The 26,565-nt window shown below is 41.9% G+C and overlaps 3 protein-coding genes across 3 annotated transcripts in view; 1 reads left to right on the top strand and 2 right to left on the bottom strand.

The window, feature by feature from the left end:
• Positions 1 to 228: 228 nt before the first annotated feature.
• On the bottom strand, positions 229 to 12,888 carry rcor1 (REST corepressor 1). Its single transcript, XM_030786085.1, has 13 exons — positions 12,190 to 12,888; positions 12,025 to 12,084; positions 11,221 to 11,301; positions 10,523 to 10,575; positions 8,546 to 8,707; positions 8,000 to 8,118; positions 7,681 to 7,756; positions 7,530 to 7,574; positions 7,152 to 7,355; positions 3,147 to 3,224; positions 2,916 to 2,973; positions 1,242 to 1,480; positions 229 to 380 (listed from the first exon to the last, which is right to left on the bottom strand). Exons 1-13 carry the CDS (start codon positions 12,344 to 12,346, stop codon positions 339 to 341), a joined length of 1,374 nt encoding a protein of 457 aa, XP_030641945.1. The 5' UTR covers positions 12,347 to 12,888; the 3' UTR covers positions 229 to 338.
• A 1,767-nt stretch (positions 12,889 to 14,655) lies between these two features.
• On the top strand, positions 14,656 to 16,044 carry ankrd9 (ankyrin repeat domain 9). Its single transcript, XM_030780648.1, has one exon. The coding sequence runs from the start codon at positions 15,034 to 15,036 to the stop codon at positions 15,910 to 15,912; it is 879 nt and encodes a 292-aa protein (XP_030636508.1). The 5' UTR covers positions 14,656 to 15,033; the 3' UTR covers positions 15,913 to 16,044.
• A 3,730-nt stretch (positions 16,045 to 19,774) lies between these two features.
• Positions 19,775 to 26,565, bottom strand: part of tecpr2 (tectonin beta-propeller repeat containing 2) — a 21,876-nt gene continuing 15,085 nt past the window's right edge. Inside the window, exons 17-20 of the mRNA XM_030773735.1 lie at positions 23,116 to 23,264; positions 21,113 to 21,254; positions 20,485 to 20,634; positions 19,775 to 19,962 (exon numbers count right to left, since the gene is read on the bottom strand). Coding sequence (XP_030629595.1) covers positions 19,811 to 19,962; positions 20,485 to 20,634; positions 21,113 to 21,254; positions 23,116 to 23,264 — 593 coding nt within the window. The 3' untranslated portion in view covers positions 19,775 to 19,810. The remainder of the gene's footprint in view (positions 19,963 to 20,484; positions 20,635 to 21,112; positions 21,255 to 23,115; positions 23,265 to 26,565) is intronic.

Genomic DNA, 26,565 nt, shown 5'->3' with positions numbered 1-26,565 from the left:
TTTTTTTTTTCGTTTTTTTTTCTCTCTGCGTTGGCAGTGATGGTATAAAGTGCAGATTATTCAGAGGAACTGGGACCAGGTTAGGAGGATGAAGCTTACTCTTCGGTTTGGCGGCAGCTGTAATAGTCCTAGAGGTGGTGTGTTGGGGTGTGTATGTGTCAGAGGGTGGAGGGTCTGAGGGTAAAGGAAAAGAGGAATGTCTTGTACGGGGGGGGGGGGGGGGGGGGGTTGACACAGGAGAAGCTGGCGTAGCTCTGCTATCTCATCAGCACAGCAGTCGCTAACATCAACCGGAATGAGTTCTACCCACTGGAGCTGTCCAATACTGCAAAGCTACCTCAGGATGCAGAGGCGTTTTGTGCATCCATTGGCGTTGGTTCCTGTGCAAATCAGGGAAAAAAGAAGAAGAAGAAGTACTTTATTTGTCACACACGTACACACACTGATCAGTGAGCAGTGAAATGCAGCCTCTGCATTTAACTCATCCTAACACCAGTGAGCGCACACACACACACACACACGCACACACGCGCACGCGCGCGCGCTATGAGCTAGGAGCAGTGGGCAGCCGCCACCGGCGCCTGGGAACCAGCTCCAGGTCTTTGCCAGCGCCTTAAGTCAAGGTCACTGACATGAGTACTAATTCTAGCATGAACTGGGGTGAGGGGGGGCATTCATGAACTTAATTCATGAATGCTACATCAATTCTAAGTCTGTGAAAAGTCAAAAATTATAGGGGTGACTGATTGTAGGTGTATTACAAGGACACAGAGGGATAAGACTCATCTGTGCGTCTGAGTGACTGACATCAACAGTACCTAATTCCACTGCAGCAGAAAGCAGCTCCACTCTTTTTTTTTTTCTCTCTCTTTTTTCTTTTTTTGGAGCTTTTGAGTAGGGGCTAATTACTGCCAAGGGCATAGGCATTCATCAGTCAACCGGTGAAAAACAGTGGTGGAAAGTAACAGAAACTTGTGGTAATCCGAGATACCATTGGACAAAATGTAGCTTTGCAAATGCACCACCCCAGAGGACAAGGTTCACATATGCTCAGTGACAATAGGTCAGCACTGGTTTAATATGTGGTCAGGGACTGTTCAACTTTACACAAGAGTTAGAGGAGTAACACACAGTTAGAAAGGATAGGACATTTTAAAAAGGACAACACTGACGACAAGATATTAGAGAATTTCCATAAATGACTAAATGAAAATGTTAAACTATGACAGGGAAAAAAAGACCTCTTTTTGGTCCTCTGGTGGCACTGGGGTAGTAGCTCCCTCCTCAGCTGTTATGTCCATCTTCTCCTCCTCTGCGGTTTTCGGTCCTTCCACCCCGTGTTCCGCCTCCCATTCCTGAAGCACCTCATCCAGATTAAACCGCCTCCGGTAATTCGCAAAAAAATTTTTCACCTGGACCACAGACTTATTTCCGATCACGTCAGAGATGGCCTGGGTATCCCGGCCGTACTTCCTTATGGCTGTAGGCAGAACAGAAGAGAGGAACTGTTGTCACGAGAGAGAGAGAGACTGACTAGTGCCCTAAAAACAGAACTGCTCCCAGAATGCTTTGCATTAAGTCAACACAGCACTTCTCAACAGCTCTTCAGCATTTCCATCAGGATTCCATCAGTAACAATGGCAACTGTAACTATAACAACAAGCCAAACCAACCCCAAAAACATAAATACATTGAATCCAAATCCTAAACATAATTAACATAAAAATAGACATTTCAGTAAAACCATAATACAAACAGTTAAAGCATAATGATGTAAGTTATTTCAAAAACGAAACAGCCTTAACATGGTCACCTATTCATGTCTTCTGGTGCAACTATTATATCTCTTGCTAAAAATAACTAGTATAATTATCACTCCATAAACACTTCAGTAAACACACACGCATACAACCCACTCTTTAAAAAAAAAAAACCCTCTAACAGCACCAACAGAGGAAACAACAACCATTCAGTGGACATTACTGACTTCTGTGTGTGGAACTGTCATATGGTTCAACATCTATTTATCTTAACTCATGTTAGCCTCAGGCGATGGAATATTTGATATCTGTGCCAGCTCAAATGACCATGTCGGTACATTATGATCTTTAACAAAGAAATCAAGGAAAACAAGAAAAATCATCAAATGTCTGAGAGAGCATACGGAATATTATAATGAGTGCTACAGAACACAAAATTCATGATTATGCAAAAACCACGGTTTTGAAGTCCCAGGTCCTGGCTGTTTTCAAAGTACACTGGCAACACAAAAAATGCTAAATGGAAATTATCTTGCCAACAGACAGCAAATCTCTGTGCTTTACTGAAGTGAAACTGTCCATTAAGTTTCAAATTCTGAAAGAACACTCGGTGCGCAAGTCGTAAAAAAAAAGTTTTTAAATGAGCAAGAATATGTAGCTATCCAAGGCATTCGGGGCCTGAAATAACTATGCAACCAGTATTTTATCACTTTCATGTGGACAATTATATCAGAATTACATGTGTAGTTTTATACGCTGCATTATACACTGCCTTGTGGAAAACTGTTTGGCTCACAACTGGGCTGCACAGTAAGTCCTGTACCAGCTACATCAGCGTGAATCCGTGTACTGCTACATTGCTATTATACACTAAGGAGTGCGTTTTAAGATCACTGGAGGAAACTACAGCTCTCAGAGAGGCAAATTTTCCATCGATATTAACGACGCTGAAGACCCGACTTGACTTTGTGCAAGATCCCGATTCCTCTTGTACGACATCTTCCTGTTCTCCTTCAGTGCAGTCTTCCTCACTAAGGCGGAGTCAACCTCAGCTCCACAGTGCAACTGCAAACGCTCCCTTGGGAAATCTATATTTGGCGTGTAGTTCGATTACTCCACTTGTTAGATGCCTTGAGCGTGTGTTGGTTGAGTTACCTTGCACTGCTAGCAGTTGCTCCTCTGTGGTCCAACGGGTGTTGAATTTCTGAGCCACCTGAAACCCAAGTAGTCACAGCACGTGAGCAGAACCACAACGGACTGGTAAACAACGTAATGGGGCGTGTCGCCCTGTTTGCCCAATCTACCACAGAACCAAAACGGCAAAAACCAAACGCTGGGTATCAAACAGCGTGTGAGATCAAAGTGAAACGCAGAGGCTGTGGTTACCTCGGGGGGTCTGTGCTCGTCCACTCCTGACTCCAGCTTTTCTCTCAAGGCACTGTTGGTCTGTTTGATGCTCTGGATCTGTGGAGATGTTTTGCCATCATTCATTTCATGAACGTCTATTCACACGAGTTCAACAAAGCTCTGATTGTATTCAAACACAGTGATGGGGTGAGGGGGGGGGGGGGTATGGCATCAAAACCTCAATACTTATGACCTTTTCCCACAACTGTCCATGACTGTGATTCAAACTCTCATATCCACACGTTCAACCACCATTTCCTCAACATTACTGACCAACTTTATCAGGGCGTTCATTTTTTTCCCCGTTCATCTACCAAAACGTGATCTTGCCGTGGTTACAGAAGAGTGGTACTCAGGGTGGTCACGGAAAAAAAAAAAAAAAAAGAGTATTATGGGTTTTTTGTTTTTTATGAAGGAGAACATAAATAGTGAAAAACACAAGACGAGGGGCAGTATTTACACGTAGTCCTTCAATCCGAATAATGTACTGCAGCCTCTGTCGACATCCTCCCTTACAATGTTTACAGTCAATAAAACATATTACAGTCTGAAAAAGAAGCTTATTATTACGGGAACAGACTTGGTCATAATTTATTCTTTCAACCGCATCGTACAATGAACCAAGAGTGTCCCCTTTTCTTAGTTTTAGTGCACGATATGATCCAGGTGGACGGTGAGTTTTTTGTTTTTTTTGTTCTCCCCTGGTCCGGTCGCTTATAGAAGCTGATAAAAACGCTGAGGCTAACAATTAAATCGGGCGTGAAGTCACATGTCTGGGCTGGGCGACCCCTCTCCGTGGCATGCCACAGTGGTGCAGACTCATCCCTAAACCAACACGCCTGCAGGAGTGAGTCAACCTTCTGAAGAGCATCTGCAGAGAGGAACAGGACGCCGCAGACGAAGGCCCGGGCCAAATCCCTGCAGGACTGTTACTGCGCTCTCACCTCAGGAGACCTCTCTTAGCCCATTCATACGTTATGCTAAAACACAAAGCTTTTCCTAGGCCCTTTTGCATGTCTCTGTTTCACATGCTCTGCACAAACACTGATGCTGGGGAACTAGAGAGAACAGGTTATCCTAACTGAAACCGTTCTGCCAAGAAATGGCTTATTTATATCCTAATGTGCATACGAGGTTACATCTGAGAAAATCCCCTATCATGCAAATCTTAAATACGTCAGTGCTATAAGGTTTTTTTTTTTTTGTTTTTTGTTTTTAAAGTTTTAAAAAGGCAGCAGAAAAAGGTTACAGTTCATAGAAAGTAATGCCAACAATACTTCCACAGAACGACTGGTTTTGCTGACCTGTGGGAGACTGTTTGCGTAGTTTTGGTGTGTATTGTGATGGCACACATTCCGCGAGATCGTTATACTGGTGGAAGGAGTCATGAGGAACCAGTCAGCATACCATTATAGAATAATATATTTTCATATAAACCCCACTCATGTTAAAACACACATTATAAAAGATCTGTATAAAGCGTTTGATGACGTGTTCGTGCAATGAGTGGATGAAAAAAAATTTTTAAAAAAAGGATAATGCCCTGAAGTCAAAATGAACTCATTCACAAACACTGACTCTCAAAACAAGCTCCAGACAAAAAAATGTCACTGTGTGTGTGTCAAATCATTCTGTATGAATATATTTAGCTACAGTGAGACATCATTATTCATTATTGACCAAATGTTTCGCATAAGCAGTGATGTAACAGTGAGGAAAAGCCCAACATCTGTATTTTTTTTTTTTTTTTTACAGACAAGCAAAACACCGACAGCGTGAGCAAAAGGTCCCTTCGTGAAGGCCCATCCGGCCACATCATTCAGTCCAACACAGTGTTTGGAGATGACTAAGATCAAAAATAAAATTTCGATCTTTAGCAAACGTTCAACGCAGCAATGCCGCCTCCCATTCACCCCAAAAAACCTGAACTCGTATATACCGAGAAAAACGACGAGAACCGGCCGGGCAAAAGTTCCTTCGCTCACTTATTTCTCCTGCTTCTTTTAAATTCCGCAAAGAGGAAGCATGAATGGAAAAAAAAAAAAAACATGACTAATTCACATGACAAAAGCCTTCATGTGAATCTGTGCAGTGTAGTTTAAAGTGTGTGTGTGTGTGTGTGTGTGTGTGTGTGTGGCCATTTATAGCATCCTGACGAAATTCCTTGATTGGGCCACTCTCATTAGAGTGTACTTTCGGCCTGCTCTGAGTGACGGACAAACTCGCAGCCTAAGATCTGAGATAGCTAAAATATCACACGCGGGCCTCTAGAGTTCTCAGAATGAGTTCAGGAAGTACAGTCAAATGAGTAACACAGACGGTCAGTGGCTGTTTGATGTGTTACAGACAGTCAGCTCGTCCTCCTTCTGAGTTTTGGATCATGCTGACAATTTAAGTTTGGTTAGTCAACTTTTTCCACATGTATCCGGATTTGGACGAAAACAGGACTAAGCAAAAGATGACCCATTGTAATTGCAACATGCAATTGCAACTGGTTATCTTTTGGCAGTTTGGCAACATGCAATTCACTTAGGTCAGTGGATCTCTATCAGTGGTAGCTCCAGTCCTGAGTTCCCAGAAGACAACATCTTTTTTTTTTTTTTTTTTCTCTAGCCCTGCACTATCACACCCGGTTCAACTTATCTACTGATTACCGAACCCATGGCTTCCTCAGCTAAATATGTTTTGGCATTCACTAAAATCTAAACTAGAATTGAAGAACAATAATTTACCAGACTTCGGGTAAGCTTTCTGTTCACTGAGTTACAATTATTACTACTGGTTACGACTCATACACCACTGGAGACATGCTGGGATTAACTACTGCTCTCAGGGGCACAATAAGGCCTCTTCCATTACAATAACTGTTCTGAGCACTCAATAATATACTCCGGAACTGTACTGTCTTTTCCGCCCGAGGAACCCGGCCTTCGCTCCCAGGCCATAGTTGCTAACCCCCATTTTAGTTCTTAAGGCAGAACAGGTACTTTTGGACAGCCCAGGAGCTAGTGGGGTGGTTCTGGCAGTATTGAACTTCACTTGATTGGCAAAACGCAAGTTTCCCAGAATGACCAGTCAGACCAACTGCCATTTTTTAAATTCTGACATTTAGCAAGCAAGCAGACACAGTAAATCTGCATTTAGACAGAGAACAAGATGTAACAAAGCAGCTGAAATGTAAAGTCAGAACAGAACAAAAGCAGTGGAAAAATGGACAGACAAGGAGGTGCAAGCCTTACTTAGGATTTATTTGGAGGACGAGTGTGTGCGTTGTCAACTTGGGCAAAGAGGTATATCAAAAAATATTGTTGGGTTTAGCTGAACTGGTCATACACCATCTTGCAAAGCAGTACCGCGAAAAAAAAGTAAAAAAAAAAATGAAACCCGTGCACTTCGTACATCACTCACTCCTTATCTCTAAGGTTACTGTGGTGCGGTGGGAAAACAAAACATGAACACATTCAGGAACTGTGTGGTTCTCATTCCGGATAATTCCAACTCTTTAGTTCCTCAGAAAAGTCCCTGAACCTCAGTGGACATGGGGTATTGCTAGGTAGCTGTCTTGCCCGTAATTTGAAACCAGACCCTTCCCACAACTGGGCCAACTTCCTTACCACTATGCCACTACTCATTTGTGACACTACTACCAATTCCTTTTAATGTAGAATTCACCTACAGTATTTCAAACAAGGCCAAATCCCTCCAGATGTGCCCTAAATGTGCTAAAAACACAACTTGCTGTATTCTGGTAGGGTCAGCCAGACAAGGGTGTGTTCCCTCCCATCACATTTCAGTGACTGGATGTTTGACTGGGTGTCTGCACAGTTCCAGGAGAATCCAAGGTCAAGATGCCATGCAATGGAGGGGAAATACAAGAGTACACGGAACTAGACAGGCCAAACTGAGAGAGAAAAACAGGGGAGAAAAAAAAAAGAACACTTGAAATAATAACACAAGGAGAGAAGAGTCGAGGACGATCCTGACCTGTCGTTTAATGGCGATTAGCTCCATGTCCAGCTGCTTGAGGACGCTGACGGCGGCGGGGCCGCTGGTGGACATGGCGGCCACGTCCTCCTGGATCAGGTGCATCCCTTTGGGCGGCTTCTTCTTCGCTCTGTGGAGGTTCTTCCCGGCCATTCCCTGAGCATCCTTCTTCACGTGCACCGATTTGTCTGCGACGCCCGTGGGCTTGGGTACAAAGAACGTTCCAGAAAACACAAGGTAAGTCATCGAACAGAGAGCTGGTATTTCAGCCTCTTAATATCGTAAATACGTTGGCGATGATGCATCTTCACAACACCGAAGGTTGAGACACAAATCACTCAAGATCGGTGGGTGGTATTAATACTGATAAATGTCTACCTTGTGTACAGCTGCAGACTTTGAGTCCTGCTTCTCTGGTGCTCCCTTAAACAAAAAATAATTGCCGGGTGAATCGGTTTGATTGACTCTGGACAACACAAACCATGGAAGAGAAAAAGAGATAAATGTACATCTCCCATCAGTAATGTACCTCTTTCTTCTCTTCCTTATTTGGTTCAAGCTCGGAATCCGGAGAAATGCAACTGTTCTCCTCGACTTCTTCATCACTGCAACGCAAATAAACAGAGAAAAAGAAAAAGAACAAAAAACATTTAGTGTCAGCATGTATAAGACACATCAAAACAGTATGAATACAACAATAACACAAACCGATTCATTAACCACCATCACCAAAATAATCATGAGACTCTGTGGTGAAAAAGGGGGCAGCACAGATAAATGTCAATGAAAACCCCATCGTGCATTTAATCGGTCGGTTTTCGGGAAAATTCCTAAAGAAAACTGCTGACCTCTCCTCTCGGTCACGCTTCGTTTTGCGAGCGTGACGGTCCATCACGCTCGTTTTGCTGCGTGTCTTCTTCCAGGAGTAATAAAACCTAACCAGACTCGCAATGGATTTGTCTGGCAGCTGAAAAAACAAACAACAACAACAAAAAAAAACATGTTTCAATTCCACAATGTTACACATTACCGCTTATGTTTGCGTAATCATTTTTTTCTTTCAGTTCTGGACTTGTTTGTTACATTTGTGTTTTGGTTGAGTGGAATGACATTGCTGTAATTATTATTACGATTTTTGTCTCTGAATCATTTATGTATTACTTTGTTTTCAATTACTAGTGGGGGAAATACACTGAATGCTTTATAATAATCAATTTTTAAAAAAAAAAACGAAAGGAAAACAATACATTAATAATTTTACAAGCAGAAAACGCAATGCAACTGTGATGAAATATTTTCCGAGATTCAAAATAGAAAAAAAAAAAAAAAAAAAGAGGCCTGCCGGATTGCTAGGCTGTTAGATTTTCGGGGTCACCCTGTCCTAAAGGGCTTACCATCTGTTGAATGCGATGAAAGGTTTTTCCGTGGAAGCTGAAGCCCTGTTCAAAGAGCACCTTATCCTCCACGGTCCACTCATCAGGGAAAGGGGTGAAGTTGGGCAGGTCCGCTAAAGACTTCTCAATGTTGTGTTTGTGCCAAAAGAGCATGCCCAGCGCCTGTGTAACGGAACAAGGTTTACATCAATCTCTCAGTGCATCCATGGATTCTGTTAGTGATGCGTGGGTCGACCCAGAACCCACGGGCATGTTCGGGTAAGCTTACTAGAAAACATCGCGAGTTCGGGCGGGTCAGGTTAAAAAGTGACAAAGCAGCGTTCTGACTAAGTTGTAAATAACTTACAGAAACACTGCGTGGAATAGGCTTTGCGTTATAGGCTCTCCAAATTGCGTGCAATAGACTATAGGCTGTGATTACTAGGGGGGTTGCACAGAGTACTCGAGCATTCGAGTGCTTGAGCAGTTACATCAATTCTCGACTTTCTGCATTATCTTCGAGTACTCATTAATCACGTGATGCTAGATCTTACGCGCACTCAGTTTCCAGTGAGAGCCCTTGGTAAACAAGAGGAAGGATGGCGACAGCAGAAAAGGGTGAAGCGATTGTTTGTTTTGCTTTATTGTTGTATTTCACTGTGCAATTTTTTTTTCCCCCCAACTGTCACTCTGATGTAATAAACAGGCAACAATTGTGAGCTGTGGATGGATTTTTCAAGGATGGCTCTACCATCGAATCTACCATGTAATAGGCTACGCTACTACACTAACGCGGCTAAACAAATTAATGTTGCTAAAATTAGATATCGTCGGTATCAGCCATACTTCACCATTGTGTAAGGTAAGACCAAGTGTTATCTTCATGTCATATCGTTAACTGTAAGCTTTGCTCTATGTGCTGAGACCAACCACATCATAGTTGGATAGTCTTCATTGATGCAGGAACTAGTTTTTCAGGAAACTAGTATTTGAGTTGTAAAATTATGCACGCGTGCAACCCCTAGTGATTACAAGTTCACCTTCCACCTTCTCTTAACCTCTCTCCCTCTCTCAAACACACACACACACACACGCACGCACGCACGCATGTACACACCGGAAGGCGCAGGTCCTCTTATGCCCTGGCTGTCAATGATCTGCATTACCGAACTGTAAAGCAGCCAACATCCATCACACACATCTCTCTACACCTAGATTATAATTTGTAATGCATTGGGCCAGGCTATAATTTAGAATTTAGAATTGTCTGGCCTAATACCTTATCAGAAGCTTTATCATAAATTTGCAGTTGTGGTTTGGTCGACGCATGTGTTTTAGGGTGTTGATAATAGGCTTCACCTATGACTTTTTTCTCCCTGAGTATCCATAGCTTTTGTTTAGATTGTACACCGCTAAAACTCTTTTTTTTTTTTGGTCAGAAAGAGGAGAGACAGAGAGACAGAGAGTTCATGTCTTTTTACTGCTATTCAACCCTAAGGAACACGATTTGGAACAATTTGTCTGTTTATTTAGTAGCCTAGACCCACACGCTATTAGGCTAAGATACAGTAGGATATGCCTTATGGATGCCATCGCTATACAGGCTAAAGCTGGCGGTTTGCGGGTCGGGGTGGTTGATTAATGCATATTTTTGCGGGCTGGGCGGTGCATATTGGCTCTCGTAACGGGTCGGGTGGGAGCGGGCATTATAAAAAAAAAAAAAAAACGTGATCCGCGCATCACTAGCATCAATGAAACAGAGCAGTTTCTGAAGGGCCACATGACAGGTCAAAGTGTAATGAAATTACGACACTTTTCATAGGAATCAACCCCATTCTTATTATCGTACTTGTGCCGCTGTTCATACTGTCTGAGCCAAGTTAAACAGATATTGAGAAGATTTGTGTTGAAACACCATGTTTTCAGCTGTAAAACTCGAAAACTCATAGTGTAAAACTCCATAATCATACATATCCCTGTTTTGGCAAGTTCTGTTACCTGCTCCATATTGTAGCCATGTTTCTCCTTGGCAATCGCAATGTACTCATCAACTATAGGGGGGGGAAAAAAGAAACAAGATAAATAAGTAAAATGAGTTCTGTTCAAAACTGAATATATCTTTTTTCTTTTTCCTTTTTTTTTTTAAACACACCCCCCACCCCCCTACTTTTGGACTGTCAGCTGAAGGTTAGTCATGTATTTTCATGGACCTGGAGAATGAAAAATATTCCACTCAGACCTTAATGGCTTTTAATAGCAGCTAGATCTCTTAACAGCTAGATCTTTGGGTTCTATATAATTGGATCTGATGAAGCCAAATGAAGAACTGCCAGAGGAGGTTATGTGTGATTTCTGTGTGCAAATATGAGCTCTGTTGACGCTTGGAAAGTTGGGTTCTTCTGCTATTTAACTGCTATTTGTTAACGATGCAAGAACAAAGTCTGGGAGGACAGGTCATTGTGGCCAAAGTGGGAAGAAGCACAGTTATTTTGTTAGGGGTACTTTAATTTGTAAATATTTATACAGATGAGGGAAATTCAGTTGGCTACTTAATCTATTTTCTTTAACCAAAAGACTTTGAACTCCAAAGACTATGGAGAAATGAATATTTTGAGAGTTATATAAGTAAAAGGAGACATTCTGTAAAAGGTTCAGACTTTAAATACAGATGGCAAAAACATTCAAAAGACACTCACGCTTAGCCTCTGCCAAGTTGTGGTTTGGGAACCAAACCAGCATGCCCAAATTCTCCCTCTCTTGGCTAGCTTTGGCCACTTCTGATGAAGGAGACACACAAAAAATAATTATGGTTAGCGAGTGTATGAATTTCCCTTTCCGTTTGCCAAAATATGTCACACGAACCATATGACGGGCTGTGACTATTGTAAATTTTTTTTTTTTTTAAAAGAGAAAAAAAGGAAAAATAACACGTATACAGGACAGAGATATCATCATGTTTTTCGCTTTATGAATTACTTCTATGCCTCTGAACAATCGTCCCAATTCTTCTTGCGTCATGAATTCTTTGTTCCTCGCAACTTGGTAATGAGCCGCAACGGTTTAGTACTAAACATGAAAGCTGCTAAGTTACCCATACCGTATCACGACATTATCGTAGTCTCCTACTTTATTAATATAATTCATTGCATCTTCCATTAAACACGCAATCAAGCCAAAAAAAAAGAAAGAAAGAAAAAAAAAAACACCAACCATACTACATGACCGTAACTCAAGTAACTTTTCAGATGTTTTTATATTATTATTTAACTACTCCATTTTATTTAATCAAAACTCACGAAGACACTCCTTGAAACAACGGGTATCGATATATCGACGGAATCTGCCAATGGCTGACTGAAATAACTTGCAGAGAAATTACAGTAGTTGAAGTGACATGAGAGGAATTGTCAAACTGTCTGAACAACGGGAGTTGTTTGAGGCTATTACGAGTTGTAACCTGTTCTGCAATTATATGGTCAAAAAACTAGAATTTAACTCACCAGGATCATAGTCTGGAACAACCGCTTGATACTGAGGACCAACTCGCATTCCCCCAGCTCCTTAGGACGACCAAAAACAGTGCAAGAAGCACAAAAGAGATTGTAAGTATAAGTGTATGAACTTAGTGGGCTTGATCGAGGCTACCATCTCTCGACTTAACTTACCATGCTCATCATCACTGGATGAACCCGAACTTCCTTCTTCCCAAGAATTGTTACTGTTGCCGTTTGCAGCAAAACTTTTATTTGGATTATTTACAGAGTTCCTGCCCCTTCTTTTTCCAGATATTTCTGTACTCCCCTTTTCCAGCATGGCAGGCATTTTTGAAACCGAAATGACAGTTAGCTATCTAGCTATGGAACGTAACTGATTTGGATGGCTGGCTGGCTAGCTAGCTTGCGATCTAGCCACTGCTAAATGGCAACAAATAATAGCAGATGCACTTTACTGGCTAATTTATTAGCTAAGTAACTAGCTAAAGAAGTGGCTAGCGGTTAATACTGTAAATCAAACCACGATTTCCTGGCTCATAAACAGTACTCTGCAAGCAAGGATCATCGTGTTCTTAGCTCCTGTAAATCTGAAACGAAGTCGATGCACATAGAGGAATTTAACTAACTTGCTAGCAATACCCAGCCACCTTGCTAAGGTTACTCGGATTGGTCTGAAAGTGGAAGTTAGCTTGCGATGCTTCTTTAGCTAACGTTAGATGCTATCGCACGAAGGAATTTTACAAAAATGTTTTAAATAAATATAAAGCAGTTACTTTCCTTTAAAATTAGCGCTGTCGATCAGGTACACAATAATAAGTCTTGAAACCGGAGTGATGCGCTAAAAACCCATGCAAAAAGAACTATCCGAACAATTGACCTGCTAAGTTACATCAGATGGAACTCAGAACTTCTAGTAGTTCCACAGAGGCCACGACTGAATGGATGGACAAGCCAGCCCGTCCTGTAATGTAAACTACCTATTACCTATGTTAATCCGAGGAGGAGTTGTCAGCCCGTGGGGGGAGGAGAGACAAAAAGTCAAAGGAAACAGGGGAAACAGAATATATATATATATATATATATATATATATATATATATATATATATATATATATATATATATGTGTGTGTGTGTGTGTGTGTATCTATATATGTATGTGTATATATATGTGTGTGTGTGTATATATATATATATATATATATATATATATATATATATACACACACACACACATACATATATAGATACACACACACACACATATGTTTATATATATATATATATATATATATATATATATATATATATATATATATATATATATATGTATATTTATATAAAGGTGTGTGTGTGTATCAAATCATATTACGCTTACAGTCAGGAACATGAACCAGTTTAAAAACGTCAATTACACCTGATTTAATAAGATAAAAAATGCTACTACAACTCTTTAATTAGATTTGAAAAATCCAAAAATTAGACAATACATTATCAACATTATTTAGCGTTATTTCAGAATTGTGAATTATGAATCCATTTTAACTTTTAAGACGATTTAAAACTCCATTCTTGAGGTAGCCTTTCAGAGTAAGAGAAAAAAAATGAATTGGTAAAATATGGATTTGACGTTTTCAAGAGAGCATCTCAAAGTGACCTTGCACGATCAAGAACCTGGGTGTAGTTTCTGCACGTATAGAGTCGTTCTGTGCATTGTCTTTCATAGCTCTGGTCAATTTATCTCGGCATCGGATGAATCACTGTATGACCAATAAATGGTGCTTGTAATTGTGACCACAATTTGATGTTGTATTCAATCATCCGCGAGATGGCGCCAGTGACCGTCAATATTCTACGGAACGTGTCATGAGCCACATCAAAGAACTCGGATGGCGGATTGCAGGAGCGTATTGTGCGTCACTGGGTCGTGATGATCACTGTGGAGGTACCGGGCGATGTATCTTTTATATAAGCTTCTTCTTATGTGTAGACATTCTGAAAGATCTGAGTTCAGTTGAACATTTCTCTTTGGATATGGTTGTGGATATAGATAGGACACATTTGGGTAGCCTACCAATAACTATCATGTCTGCTCTCTAAATTTTAATGTGCCAAATCTATTGCCTTACACTCCAAAATTCTGCACCGTGGAAACTGTTGTAAAAGTAGGCTAGATTATTATATGTAGGCAATCGCAAAACACAATAACATTGGCAAAGGTTGTAATAATTATCAAAATAATTCCGCTGAACCAAATATCAGCGCCGTATCTGACTTTCAAACCATTGTTCAAACTGCGCAGTATTATATAACAGAGAGCAAGCGAGTGACCCGCCACTCTGCGTCTAGCACCGGCCGGTTCTGAATGTACTGTATGCGGGAGGGACATTCGATAGCAATGGCACTGCGTCGGCCAAACATTAAGCTCACATGGCGTTCTCAACAAATATGGGAAAGTTGAAGATACTTTGCACCCTGGTGACGTGACTCTACACAACTGTGGCCGCCTACAGCCAATGAGATACAGTGTAGTGAGGAACGCAAGTCGTCATGGGCAGTCCGGATGGGAGTTCCATGATCGTCACCCACCTTTGGAATATATAAACTGTCGATGGAGTGTGTAGCAATGTTTGAAGGAAGCGAATCAACAACGAGTGGGAAAAGAAGTCGAGACCTCTTGCCGGAAACCTCAAACCCATACATAGGCCTATTACAAACCTCCTGTGGTTTTCTCCTGTTTGTATTTAGAAGGTCATGCAGCTGCAATCTGCTGTATAGCCTGAAAATAAAGCCTAGAACAACATTTAAGATATTGTTGCTTTTCAGTTGCAAGTAGATGTTTTATGCAAAGCTTTACATTAATACCCTACTTTGTGTAGCCTACATAATACCGCACCACTTATAAATACAAGGGTTGGGGTTTGTCGACTCGACACAATTAATATCCACCTGCACTGTGAGAGAAACTTCAAAACGAAGCGGGGCTGAATTTGTCGGATTTATTGAGAAGTTTGAAGATGCCTTTGGATCTTGGGATGTACGACAGTCGGGCGGATTACAAATCCGAAAAGCAATGCCAGAAAACCTCCTTTGCTTTTTATCAAGCGGTCCGTGACTTGTTACCAGTGTGGGTCCTAGAGGACATGCGGACAATGGAGGTATTTCACTGGGAGGACGACGGGAGAGCGTGCGCCTATAGTCCTTCTGAGGCTTTGCTCTACGCTCTAGTGCACGACCACCAGCAATACGCGAGATACCTGCTCAACAGATTTTCTGTGCAAGCGCTGGAAATGCCCAGCAGAAGTTTCCGTTGCTGTCAAGCATCCACAACTCCCCATCTCACAATTGCCGTACGGTACAATCGAGTCAGTATTTTGAAAATGATCTTGGACTCCACTAAAGACTTTACAGAAAGCGAGAAACAGAATTATTTAAACCGCCATGGATGTGTCCACATTGACGGCAGCGAGACTGCGCTACATCTGGCATGCGACCTGGTGCGTCCCGAGTGTTTGATCCTGTTGCTAGGTCATGGCGCGTGTCCCTACGTGACAGATCGCGCAGGGAACAACCCCCTGGACTGCCTCCTGAATCAGATCTGCCAGAGCGAGCTCGACATGCGGCGCAAACACGTCTGCCTGGGCTACCTCATTCTCTTCATGCCAAAGCTCCGTTTTCAGATGCGGAGTCAACTGCAAAACAACTCGGTGCTGTGGAGGAGCCTGATTGGAGAGCAAGCGTTTTGCTGGCTCGCGGGAATTTCTCCTCCATCCCTCTTTGTACAAGCAATGCAAAAACTGACCCAGACCATCCCCACTGAACAACTAGACGCTCTCCCCGATTTTCTGAGGCCTCCTGATTTCAGACTGAACCAAGCTCATGATGACACAGAGTAAAAACCTGACGGTGTACACAGTTTGACTTCTTGTAAATAGAATCTTTATGACTGTTGCAAAGACGCATTGATGCTGTAAATATGTAGATTTGTATCCACCGCACTTTAGATTACCTGATGTGTATTGCAATGATTTAAACGTGATGCAAAATGATTAAAACATATATTTTTCTACATCCGTTATCATGATCATAATTGCAGTAACGATTATACCCCGTTTAATTCAGTCATACACATGAACTTTTCTCGTGCACATACATCTCAAGTTTAACGATATAAACCAAAACTGAAAATTGCTTATACACAAACTCTCTACATGTCTCAACCTAGTCATCTGATACCATTGTTACCAAGTATTATTTTGGTTAAGATTATTACCACGAGCAGAGATTTTGTAAACATTTTTATTTTTTTGGAAGTTGAAGTAGATCAGGCATGGAATAAAACAGCAGAATAGGTTTATGGAATTGACATTTAGCTGTATAATCACTTAAATCAAGGGGGGGGGGGGTTCCCGGTAATTGTGCAAGTGTATTCGCAGGGCTTTTTTTTTTATTGGTCTTATAAGTTTTGAGTCGATTATTACTCAAGGCTTTAGATCTCAGCTTGATAAATTCCATTACCTTGGAGAAGCACTACAAGCCCTGCAAACAAAGGTTTTGATGAAAGAATGAATTTTATGTAACCCTCAACACAAATCATGTGACAGAAACAGAAGGACACACGTCTTGTTAACCTGGTCTCATTTGCATAACATAAATAGTATCACGGTTTAGGAGAACTGAGGAATTACCGAGGTCTTTTTAACAAGACAAAATTGCTGAATCAAGCCAAAACGTTTTAACAACCATCTTTTTAGAGGAATATTGTCAAACTTCTTGTTTTCACAACCAGTGAAAAATACATACCTAAGCTATAACTCCACTCACGTAAAGCCATGCCTTGTAGCTGACTAATATCAGATTTCCAGGGCTAAAGTGACAGATTCAATAAACAATTTTTCATTTGTTTCATCTGAAGAATGAAAAACTCTTTAATTCTTCAAAGACTGAACTTGGGTTGCCGAGTCAGCTACAAAATCAAAACGGATCTCAAAGACCCCAAGCATTGTTATACTTCTACCAACTTCCATTCCTTATCTTATTAAAACCAAAATGAGGAGTCTGACCAGTTGATACTACATAGCTTTATAGTCATTTGAAGGCCAGCAGACCAGTACAACTAACCTGTGTCATTACAACACACCTTCAGGACTCCACGCCTCTGAGCTAAGGGCAGGGTAGCCCCCTGTAGACCTTAATCTTTCAGAAACAGTAAAAAAAAAAAAAAAAAGGAGAAAACATATGTTGGATGAAGCTAGCCACCCCTGTTATAACATTTTCTCACTGCGTGTGACACAGTACAAAAGTGTGAAGTAGTCGAGACATAATGTGGAAGGCTTAAAAACACAGTCAAATTCATGACACAAAGCAAGACAGAAGAGAAAATGACACATTAGAATCCCTATTTATGTTACAGCATGGTGGTTACGTTATTTTTGATTATTAGGTACCAAGATGCCTATGTGTGCACATTAGATCAAGATGCTCATCCAACAGTAAATACAGCACCTTCATTACAGGCTGGAACTGCTATCATGAATCAGATTGCTCAGTGTAAATTACATATATATACTTTTTTTCACATTAAAAGCGTCAAAAGCTAAACCACAATCTTCTTAAAGTATTTCTCACCATACTCCAGCATAGACCATGACTTGGGTATAAACAGAAGAAGTGATCCTGTTGGTCATAGTGGGAACACTTTTAAATAGCTATGTGCCTTACACAAACATGACTTAAGTCCATTCAAGTATTAAACAGTCATATCAACATCAGCTATTACATACATATGAACCCAGAAAAAAAAAATCACCATAAAATCCCTTACTAACCTTTCACAGAACTCTTAAGCCTGTCTCCCTTTACAACATAGATAAAAAGAGTAATATGAAAAAAAAAAAAACCACACACACACACACACAGTCTTGCCCAAAGACTGGCGGTTGCACTTCTTTTTTTTTTTTTTTAAAAACAAACATCTTGACTTTTCACATGCTGCAGACATGAGGCAAAGTTAGACCAATGCCCTCTAATGCTTCAAGCATAATACTGTGTATGAGCTGAGCTGCACGGATGGGTCTGAGGCGATTTTCCGCTCGGTGCCGACCATGAGGGTTATTCAAATCGAAAGCAACAGAAGTGGGGCAAAATTTGCCAATTCCAAGCAAAATGCAAAAATCCCCCATCTCGGCAGGAAGGGCACTCCGAAGTAACAGACACCTGTAACTGTAGATGTTTTTCGACTGCAGCAAAAAGTAAGTGACAGTATGTTCTCAAAAAAAAGGGGGGGGGGGGGGTTTGGGGTTTGAATGATACGTTGTCTGTTTTTGGCTCTTGCTATCTTGTGAATAACCCTCAGTATGTCTAGCTGCGCATGTCTAGCTGCTCCGTGATCAATCTTACCGAGCTATGACGTGCTAACATCGTTTATGACGCGCGCGAACCGTTTAGCACAGGGACTTCTTCTGTGGAAAATATGCACAAATCAGCAGGGGGAGGGCTGGTGCAAAAAAAAAAAAGATGTCAATGATAACAGAAGTTTCAGTGCAGCACATTAAAGAGTAACCCTGTTGAGTTTCCAAAAAAAAAAAAAAACCCCAACGAAAAAAGAAAAGTTGTGTTACAGTCACATGCACTAGCAAATGAAAGCCATCACAGTTCCTAAAAAGGAGAATTTCACCCTTTTGGACATATAGACTCATTATAGTTCATACCTCACCGATCAGCAGCACCATAGGTGCTTTTTGGTAAAACCCTTGGATTTGTAGCATTTTTTCTGCCTTTTTTTTTTTTTAACGACGCCATCAACAGCGATGACTGCATCAACAATGAATTTCCAAATATTTTTTAAAATATGTAAAATGTTTTTAAAAACAAAGAGAAAGACCTATTTCCTGCCAGCACAGGATGGTGTGTGTGATGTGTGTGATTTCTGAGCGATGCGTTATCTTGTTGCTATGGAGCTTGCTCATCGTCAGACGAGGTTTTTCACCCCGTTTCAAGAGTTCAGTACTAACACACTGATTGGGTTTCAAAATGTAAACAGCAAAAAACATAGGTACATACTGGTCTGCTGAAACAATTTAACACACACACAAAAAAAACCTGTGTCTACAGATTAATTACATGACGATTGCTGTCAGACGAGCCCATATGTCAACGAGGAGGAATTTCCCCTTTGTGTGTGGGTTAAAAAAGAAAAAAGATCAAATAAAGTGCCTATTCATTAATTAAATTAGCCATTTTTACAGAGTTACTGGTAGAGTGAAAGCAACTTGGGCTTTTTACAGCTTAAAAACTTAAAACCTATTTGGCGAGGTTAAGAGCTGTAGACGCCCTCCCATAGGGCGGGGTTTAATATTTTACATCTCTTCGCACTGGGCATGGGTTTAAACCCCCCCCCCCCGTACCCAAGAGACAGGGGTTTGGGTTTACGGCCCATCACATTCACTCCCACTGGGTGGGGCTTAGCATTGTTTGATGATTGACATCACGTCCCGCCATTGAGAATTTAGAGTTTAAAATCACCCTTTCACCTAGGCAGGGAGGGCTTTAAATGAACAAACAAACAAGAAGAGTTTTGGATCTAAACCACTCCCACTTTGTGGTTTGAATCTGCTCTCGCTGTCCAGTGTTAGAGGTTTAAATGAACTGTGACTGGGTGCCAGTTTTATGATTTAAACCATCAAACACTGGTTGTAGTTTAGGCGGTTGGGGGGGGGGGGGGGGGGGGGGGTTGAGACGGGGTGCGGGGCTGGAGGGGGCTTCAATCACCGCCCACTGGGCGTGGCTTAGAATTTAAATCACCTCCCACTCCTCCTCCAGGTCCTCTCCACTGAGAGAGCCTGTGTTGACATGCGATTTGGAGGCACTGGGCAGCAGGGTCTTGGTGAGACGCTGGGTTATTCCCCCGGCCGGCGTCACAGCCCACAGTTCATCCATGGGAGTCACTGCCAGAGGACAACAACAACAACAACAACAACAACAACAACAAAACAACACCAGCGTTAGCATTCGTCGCTCCTTTTGGATTATTCTAACTAAAGACAGATCCCAAAAGCCAAACCATGCATTTAAAGCACTTAATGAAGAGCAAATAAAGGTGTTTCTCTCCACTACTTTTAAAAAAAAAAGCTCAATCAAAATATACAATGTGAATATTTACAACCATTAGTTATATATCATTATAGAGTTGTGTAAACAACTGCTTTACTTTTTTTTTTTTTACAAAGTAAGGTAAACACACACACACATACACACACACACACACACACACACACAGAAATCAATGAGACAGCATCAGCAGAGTAAATTATAAAGAACTGAGAGGGTCACATCTCTGTTGAGACAATGTGACAGCTTCTTAAAATGACACCCCCCCCCCACACACACACACACACGCACAGAGCTTTTCCTCAGCTGTTTAATTTCTAAAAGCAGTCATAGTCATTCTATTGGCCTATCGCATTTACCCGCCAGCCAGCTGACCAGACCAGGGACTTTCTTCCAGTAGTCGCCTGCTGGGTTCTTATCAGTGATACCATAGCGACGGGCCACCTCCCCATTAGGACAGCGCACCCAGACTGTCCTCACACTCAGAACCAGCTGACTCGCCTGAAGTCCTGGAGTGAGAGAGAGAAAAAAATTTACCTCACGTTTACCAGATTACGTATTGTTTGCAGCATTTCTCTTGAAAACAAAATATATGGGAGAATGCTCCTACATCGTGACTAGCATGGTCACACCTTTATTATTCAATGTTCAGTACGGTTCAAAAACCACACGTTCGCCCCTTAAGGCAGTAATCACAGGACAGATGCCAGAGACCCAGCTGAATTTCTGTATGTGAGAACTGACTAACAGATGTGGTTGAACAGAAACAATACAAACAAGGTGTGCTGTCTGTTTTGGTGAGTCAGTGTGGTACAGCTAACTTATCTGGCTCAACGGCATCTTTAAAACAGGGCGTAGCCTCCCAGTTGGTGAATTAATCACCAGCTGATTCAACAAGGGGAGAGCGGCGGGGGGGGGGGGGGGGGGGGGGGTCTGGGAACACACAAACACACAAAGACAGAGAATGAAAACATTGCAATCGCATGCCTGGGATGTGTTCCCAGTTTGTTCCGACGGGCATCTCCTCGGTGATCCCGGTGCGCACGAGCACGTTTCCTCGGCTGTCCAGGGCCCATAGCATGCGGTCGTTGGGACTGGTGTGAACTCTAACCAAATGAACTCCGACAGGCTGTCAAACACACGGAGAACAAAAGCCATGTCAGTGAACATGTCACGTCGGAAAAGAAAGGAACAAAGAAAAAAAAAAACGAAACAGAGGATTACAGTGAATGCCACACAGTGATGTCCTTTACAGATAATGACAGTACAGAGATGTTTCATTCACAGCTTTCATAGATAAAGAAAGCTGCAGGCATAACAACGATTCGAACTAAGGGACTTTTAGAACAACACGAAACTACACGATCTACGCCACCTTCGCTTCCGTTTAACATGATCGTTTTCTTTGTTTATTGTGACTACATTTTACATTTTAGTTTGGCAAGCATTATTTTTTCCCCCCCGAAAGAACCGCCCTCTGTCGAAATAACCGTCTGCACTAACCACGCGTGGACATCGCTGTGACTTGCGATCTGTTTCTTTTAAAAAAAAAAAACGAGCTGTCCGAACTTCGCTCTTGGTTTCAGTCAGAGTCACTAATTTTATTATGTTTAAATTTGTTTGATTTAATTTTGATTTGCATTTTCGTCAGCGAGCTACAAGAGAGGTACTCCATGGGTAGTTTAAGAATTCTCTGCGCGAGAGAACCTAAAAGCCTTATTTCACCGCGACGAAAACACTGTATTCTCAAAGAATTCTTGAACTCTCTCTAGAACTATCCGCTCAGTAACTGGCCGATGAAAATCCCAATCAAAATTAAATCTAATAAAACTAAAACCTCTCCCTTTCAGACAGAAATCCAGCAGTCATAAAAGCAATGTCAAAAGGCCGAGACAGAATCGCGACGAGCGTCGAAAAAAAAGCCTTACACGCCCATTCAGACAGGACAATGTTACGCTGTCAGTCATAAATCGCCCTGTCTGAAAAGATTTACGGTTTGGGTCGAACGAGTCCGTTAAATTCGATTAGATAACACTTTAATAATCCCCGGGGAGCAAATTCAATTATGACAGTCCTTCAACTCTAACTGAAAAATAACCTACATCTTTAACTGGCATACGGTTAATCCCCAAATTCAAAAATGACCCGTGTTGACTTTGTAAATTAGGTGGCACTTTGACGTGCTAAACTGAACCCACATATTCGCGACACTGTTAACACAAGCTTATTAGAACACAGTGGGAGAACAAAGCCATAGCATATATACACACAGCGAGCCGCAATTAGATTATATTTAGTAATCACTGATTATACTTATTCCTTATTATATAAACGCAAGTTTATTAGGAGGAGCTAATGAAAACGGTAAACAAATTCAACCAGTGTTTATTCAGTTGCATTATTTATAATTCTTTATGATTCCCAGAGATTCCCATAAAGATTTATATACCTTTATCTTTCCGTATAGTTCCTTATCTTTCCTAGAGGTACATTTCTATCATAAAATCACGACGTTGTCTTTGATTTCTAGTACACAGCGGCTGTGCGTTTCACCGCTTCGGGGTTTGAAAAGGCAAAGAACGCAGTGATGAGGCCACAATCAAGCCACGAGCTCTGAAGTGTAACGTAACAAACGTGTTCTAATGGATTAAGCGACATAAAGCTACTGTTAGCAATCCAGTTTGGACGAATGAATGGATTCTGAAAAAGAAAATGAAATGTGTGTGGTTTTCGCAACTTTAAAAACAAACATTTCAGCATGCTGTTTCTTTGTGTGGGGTATAATCAGAGGAATCTTTTTTCCTCATACCGTTGGAATAACAAAAGCATAAAAAAAAATACCCGCCCACACAATCACACAATATACTGTATGTTATTTGTGGTACTTTTCCAGACAGTGACTAAGGCAAAACTGTGTTGAGAAAGAGGTGTCTCCAGCTTGGTTTGGTTTGGTTTGGTTCGGTTTGGAGAAGTAAAGCCTGTTTGCGTACCTGTTCTGGCGGTTCAATGCAGATCCAGGCCGGGAGCATCATGCTGGGATTCAGTGGTTGCGTTCCGACCCGGAAATACACCATTCCGTTGGCATCACAAGCCCACACGTTCTGACTCCCGCAGGAGAGACTGAGGAGCCTCACGTGGCCTGTAAGAAACAGGAATCACCCGTTTACACAAACTCGGCATTTCAGCTATTCCCAAAAAAAACCCAAAAACAAACCAAAACTCATCTCAAAGCCAACGTGTGGAAAAAAAACATCCTACATTTTAACCACAACAAGCTTCACAAACAATGAAGTGCATGATTTCAAAACCACATCATATCAAGACTGCATAAGCATTCCCAGATTTATGTCCTTTTTTTCCCCACAGTTAAAATCCCCAAATATCAGCTTGACTTAAATGCACAGATCCTTTTAAGCAGCCAGAAAACTATGGAGCCTAACTGACCAGGAAAGGACTACATAACCTGATGTGATGGAAAACTCTCTCATATAGCGTTAGGGTCTTCACAGTGACCTTGACCTCCCCCCCCCCCCCCCCCCCCCCCCCGTGCTGTGCACCTCTGTTTCAGGACGCACAACATTCCGAGTTGGCTTCGTCATGTGACTGATGATGCGTGTGCGTGTCGTGACCTGCGGAGGTCATTCTGCAAAGACCTCGTGGCACGTTTTCCAAACTACGAGGGTGGGACTACATGTTTCCGAGGTGAACAAAGCCTGTACAGATGGCATCAGGCCACAATCAAACCAGAAAGGCACGTTCATGTCAGGCTACCAGAACAGAGAGAGAATATACAACTGGTTGGCTCGTTCACCTTCACGAGGCGATACTGTAAAGGTCACATTACTAGTTTCAGATAGGTGTGTCTGAAAATCACTGGGAGTTGTATATGGATGTGGTTCGGTTTGTGGATTTGCGATTTGGGGGCATTTGTGGACACGTTACGGATGTTTTTGGTTAGAGTAACCTTAGAGTAACCTTGGTTTGACTCTGTCAGCGAAAACAGTGCAGTCTTTTGGGCAGCTTTGCGTTAGAGGCAGCCTTAATCAGGGAGAGATAGAGACTCTCGTCATCATGTGACCGTCTGAGGTGACGATGATGTCATAGAGGCCAGTGAAGCCTTGTCACAAAATATTGAGCGGTCTCTGTCAAACATTAATGTGTTGTAATATTCAGATAAGTCTTTGTCTCAATGCAAGATAATAACAGTCAATCTGGGCAAACACAGATAAGGGGCAAACACAACTCCTCCTTTGTTGAACTGTTTGGGCCATGAGGGTACACTCCAGCACAGTTCAAATTGTGCTCAGTTTTAACTTTCTAATCACCTGCTGACCTAAGGCCCTGGCATTCTTCCAGAAAAGTCCGGCACTACAAATCAATAACTGATCAATAAGGTTACATCCTTTATAAACAAAGTTTTAACAGTGTGAGACCAGAGGCTCCTTACCCTACTGATACACATACAGACTGAGATTCACCAACACTGATTAGACGCATAGACACAGACGTCTGCCATGATGATATCATGACCAGTGACACAAAGCCTTATCTCTATGAAATTATGAGATTAAATTACATTAGCTTGTAATAATTGCAGTGCAACTGTAAACACCAATGATATAAAAGTAACTGTTAGATTGACATGAGATGATGTAGACAAAACAATATGACAAGAGGCAAAATCAGCTTCTTTTCTCTCCTTTTTGTTTGGACTAAAACAGCATTTTCTACCAGCAGTTCTAGGTTTCTCTGCATCCATATGGTGAAATCTTAGAGACAGGGAGTCAGCCAGGGCCATAATTTTAACATCACACAGGTCATGTGTTTGGAAACTGGAACACGTTCTAAAAAGGGTGTGTGCCCTGAACAAGCCCCAAGCTCCTCTTACACACTACCCAAAATGGCAAGGCATCAGCTGCCTCTATCTCACACACACACACCAGCTATTTGTATCGCAGTCACAACATAACACACACACATACACATACACACACACACACACACACACACACACAGACACAAACCAGCTATTTGTATTGCAGTCACAACATAACACACACACACAGATAAACATATCACTCTTTCTCTCTCTCTCTCTCTCTCTCTCTCTCTCTCTCTCTCTCTCTCACACACACACACACACACACAGAGTCTCCGTAAACAAACATGCTGTACTCGAGGATGTCCTTACATATATAGCTCGCCTCAGTTTAACATTTTCATTAATGTCCCCGTTTATGGCGCCCACCAGACAGAGAGAGTGTGAATAGCTGAATAAACCAGAGAACGAAGAATTCATACACGTACATGACACGCACAACACACTAGACACATTCGACAATAGGCCTGTGTGTGAGACCATCAGATGAAGGATTATTTCCTCGGCTTTGATTCTCCGGAACGCCTGATGTTTTCCAACTTCCTGCTTCCTCAAAGTGATTTGTTGGGTGTAGATAAAAGGGTCTGGGTCTATTTCCATCAGAAGCCACAGAATATATACTCTGTCTCTCTCCCTTTATTTTTACATATATACAGGAATACAAATACAGAGAGAGAGAGAGAGAGAGAGATAATAAATAAGTAAAAGCCGATTGCGCGCAAGTTCTTCCTCACATTGAACTGTTATGTCTCACTAGTTCTGCGTGCTGCTGTCCTCTGTGTTGCTTAACAGCCATTCTGAGTAATTACTCAAGGCAAACAAAAGTATAAAGACTGAATACAATGGCGACTGACTTGACTTGAGATATGTTACATGTGCATATATCTCCTGTAAGATTAATTATTTTAACGATGTCAGCGTATACAAGAGGGAATAACACGTTCGCTGAGGTACCACTGCACTGGTGCATGACATACCGGCGACTGCTTTGCTCTGTCTGGGCCCTGCACTTTGACACCTCATCCACGGGGCCACTGTTACAAAACAAGTATTACGCAAGAGCCACCTGCTCTTGTAAAAATATAAACACGGCCCTGACACACGAAACTCGGGAGGTCCAAACCAGGACACTTCAAACATGCTTCCCCGTCCGGACCCGAATCCGATTCAGCGCCGTCCAAGATGTCGGAAAAAGCAAAACCTTGAAGCGTAGGCCTCCGCTGGACGGTAGCCGGAATGATAACATGCAGAAAAAGAAGTGGGTCATCGCTGGAGCCCCGAGGGCCCAGTTAGCCAGCGGGGCCATGTGGAAATCTAATCTTCCAGGGATACTGGAGAAGGCCTTCGACAGATATGAGAAGCATGCATCCAAACGTCATTCGTGACCTAAACCAACACCTCCACGACCCACGGGACGGCTCACGCCTGACCAACGAGGAGAGCAACGTGTCAAACATGTCAAAGGCGTAAAGCGAGAAGTTTTCTCTCCGGCACAAGCGCTCCAGAAAATGGCCGTGCCGTGGCGATTCTATACAAATGAATGATTAATGCTTGTTTATTG

Source organism: Chanos chanos, chromosome 1 (genome assembly GCF_902362185.1).
Source record: "Chanos chanos chromosome 1, fChaCha1.1, whole genome shotgun sequence".
NCBI classification, from domain to species: Eukaryota; Metazoa; Chordata; class Actinopteri; order Gonorynchiformes; family Chanidae; genus Chanos; species Chanos chanos.
Note: the sequence above shows the minus strand (reverse complement) of the source record. Positions and strands in the feature narration are given on the sequence as shown.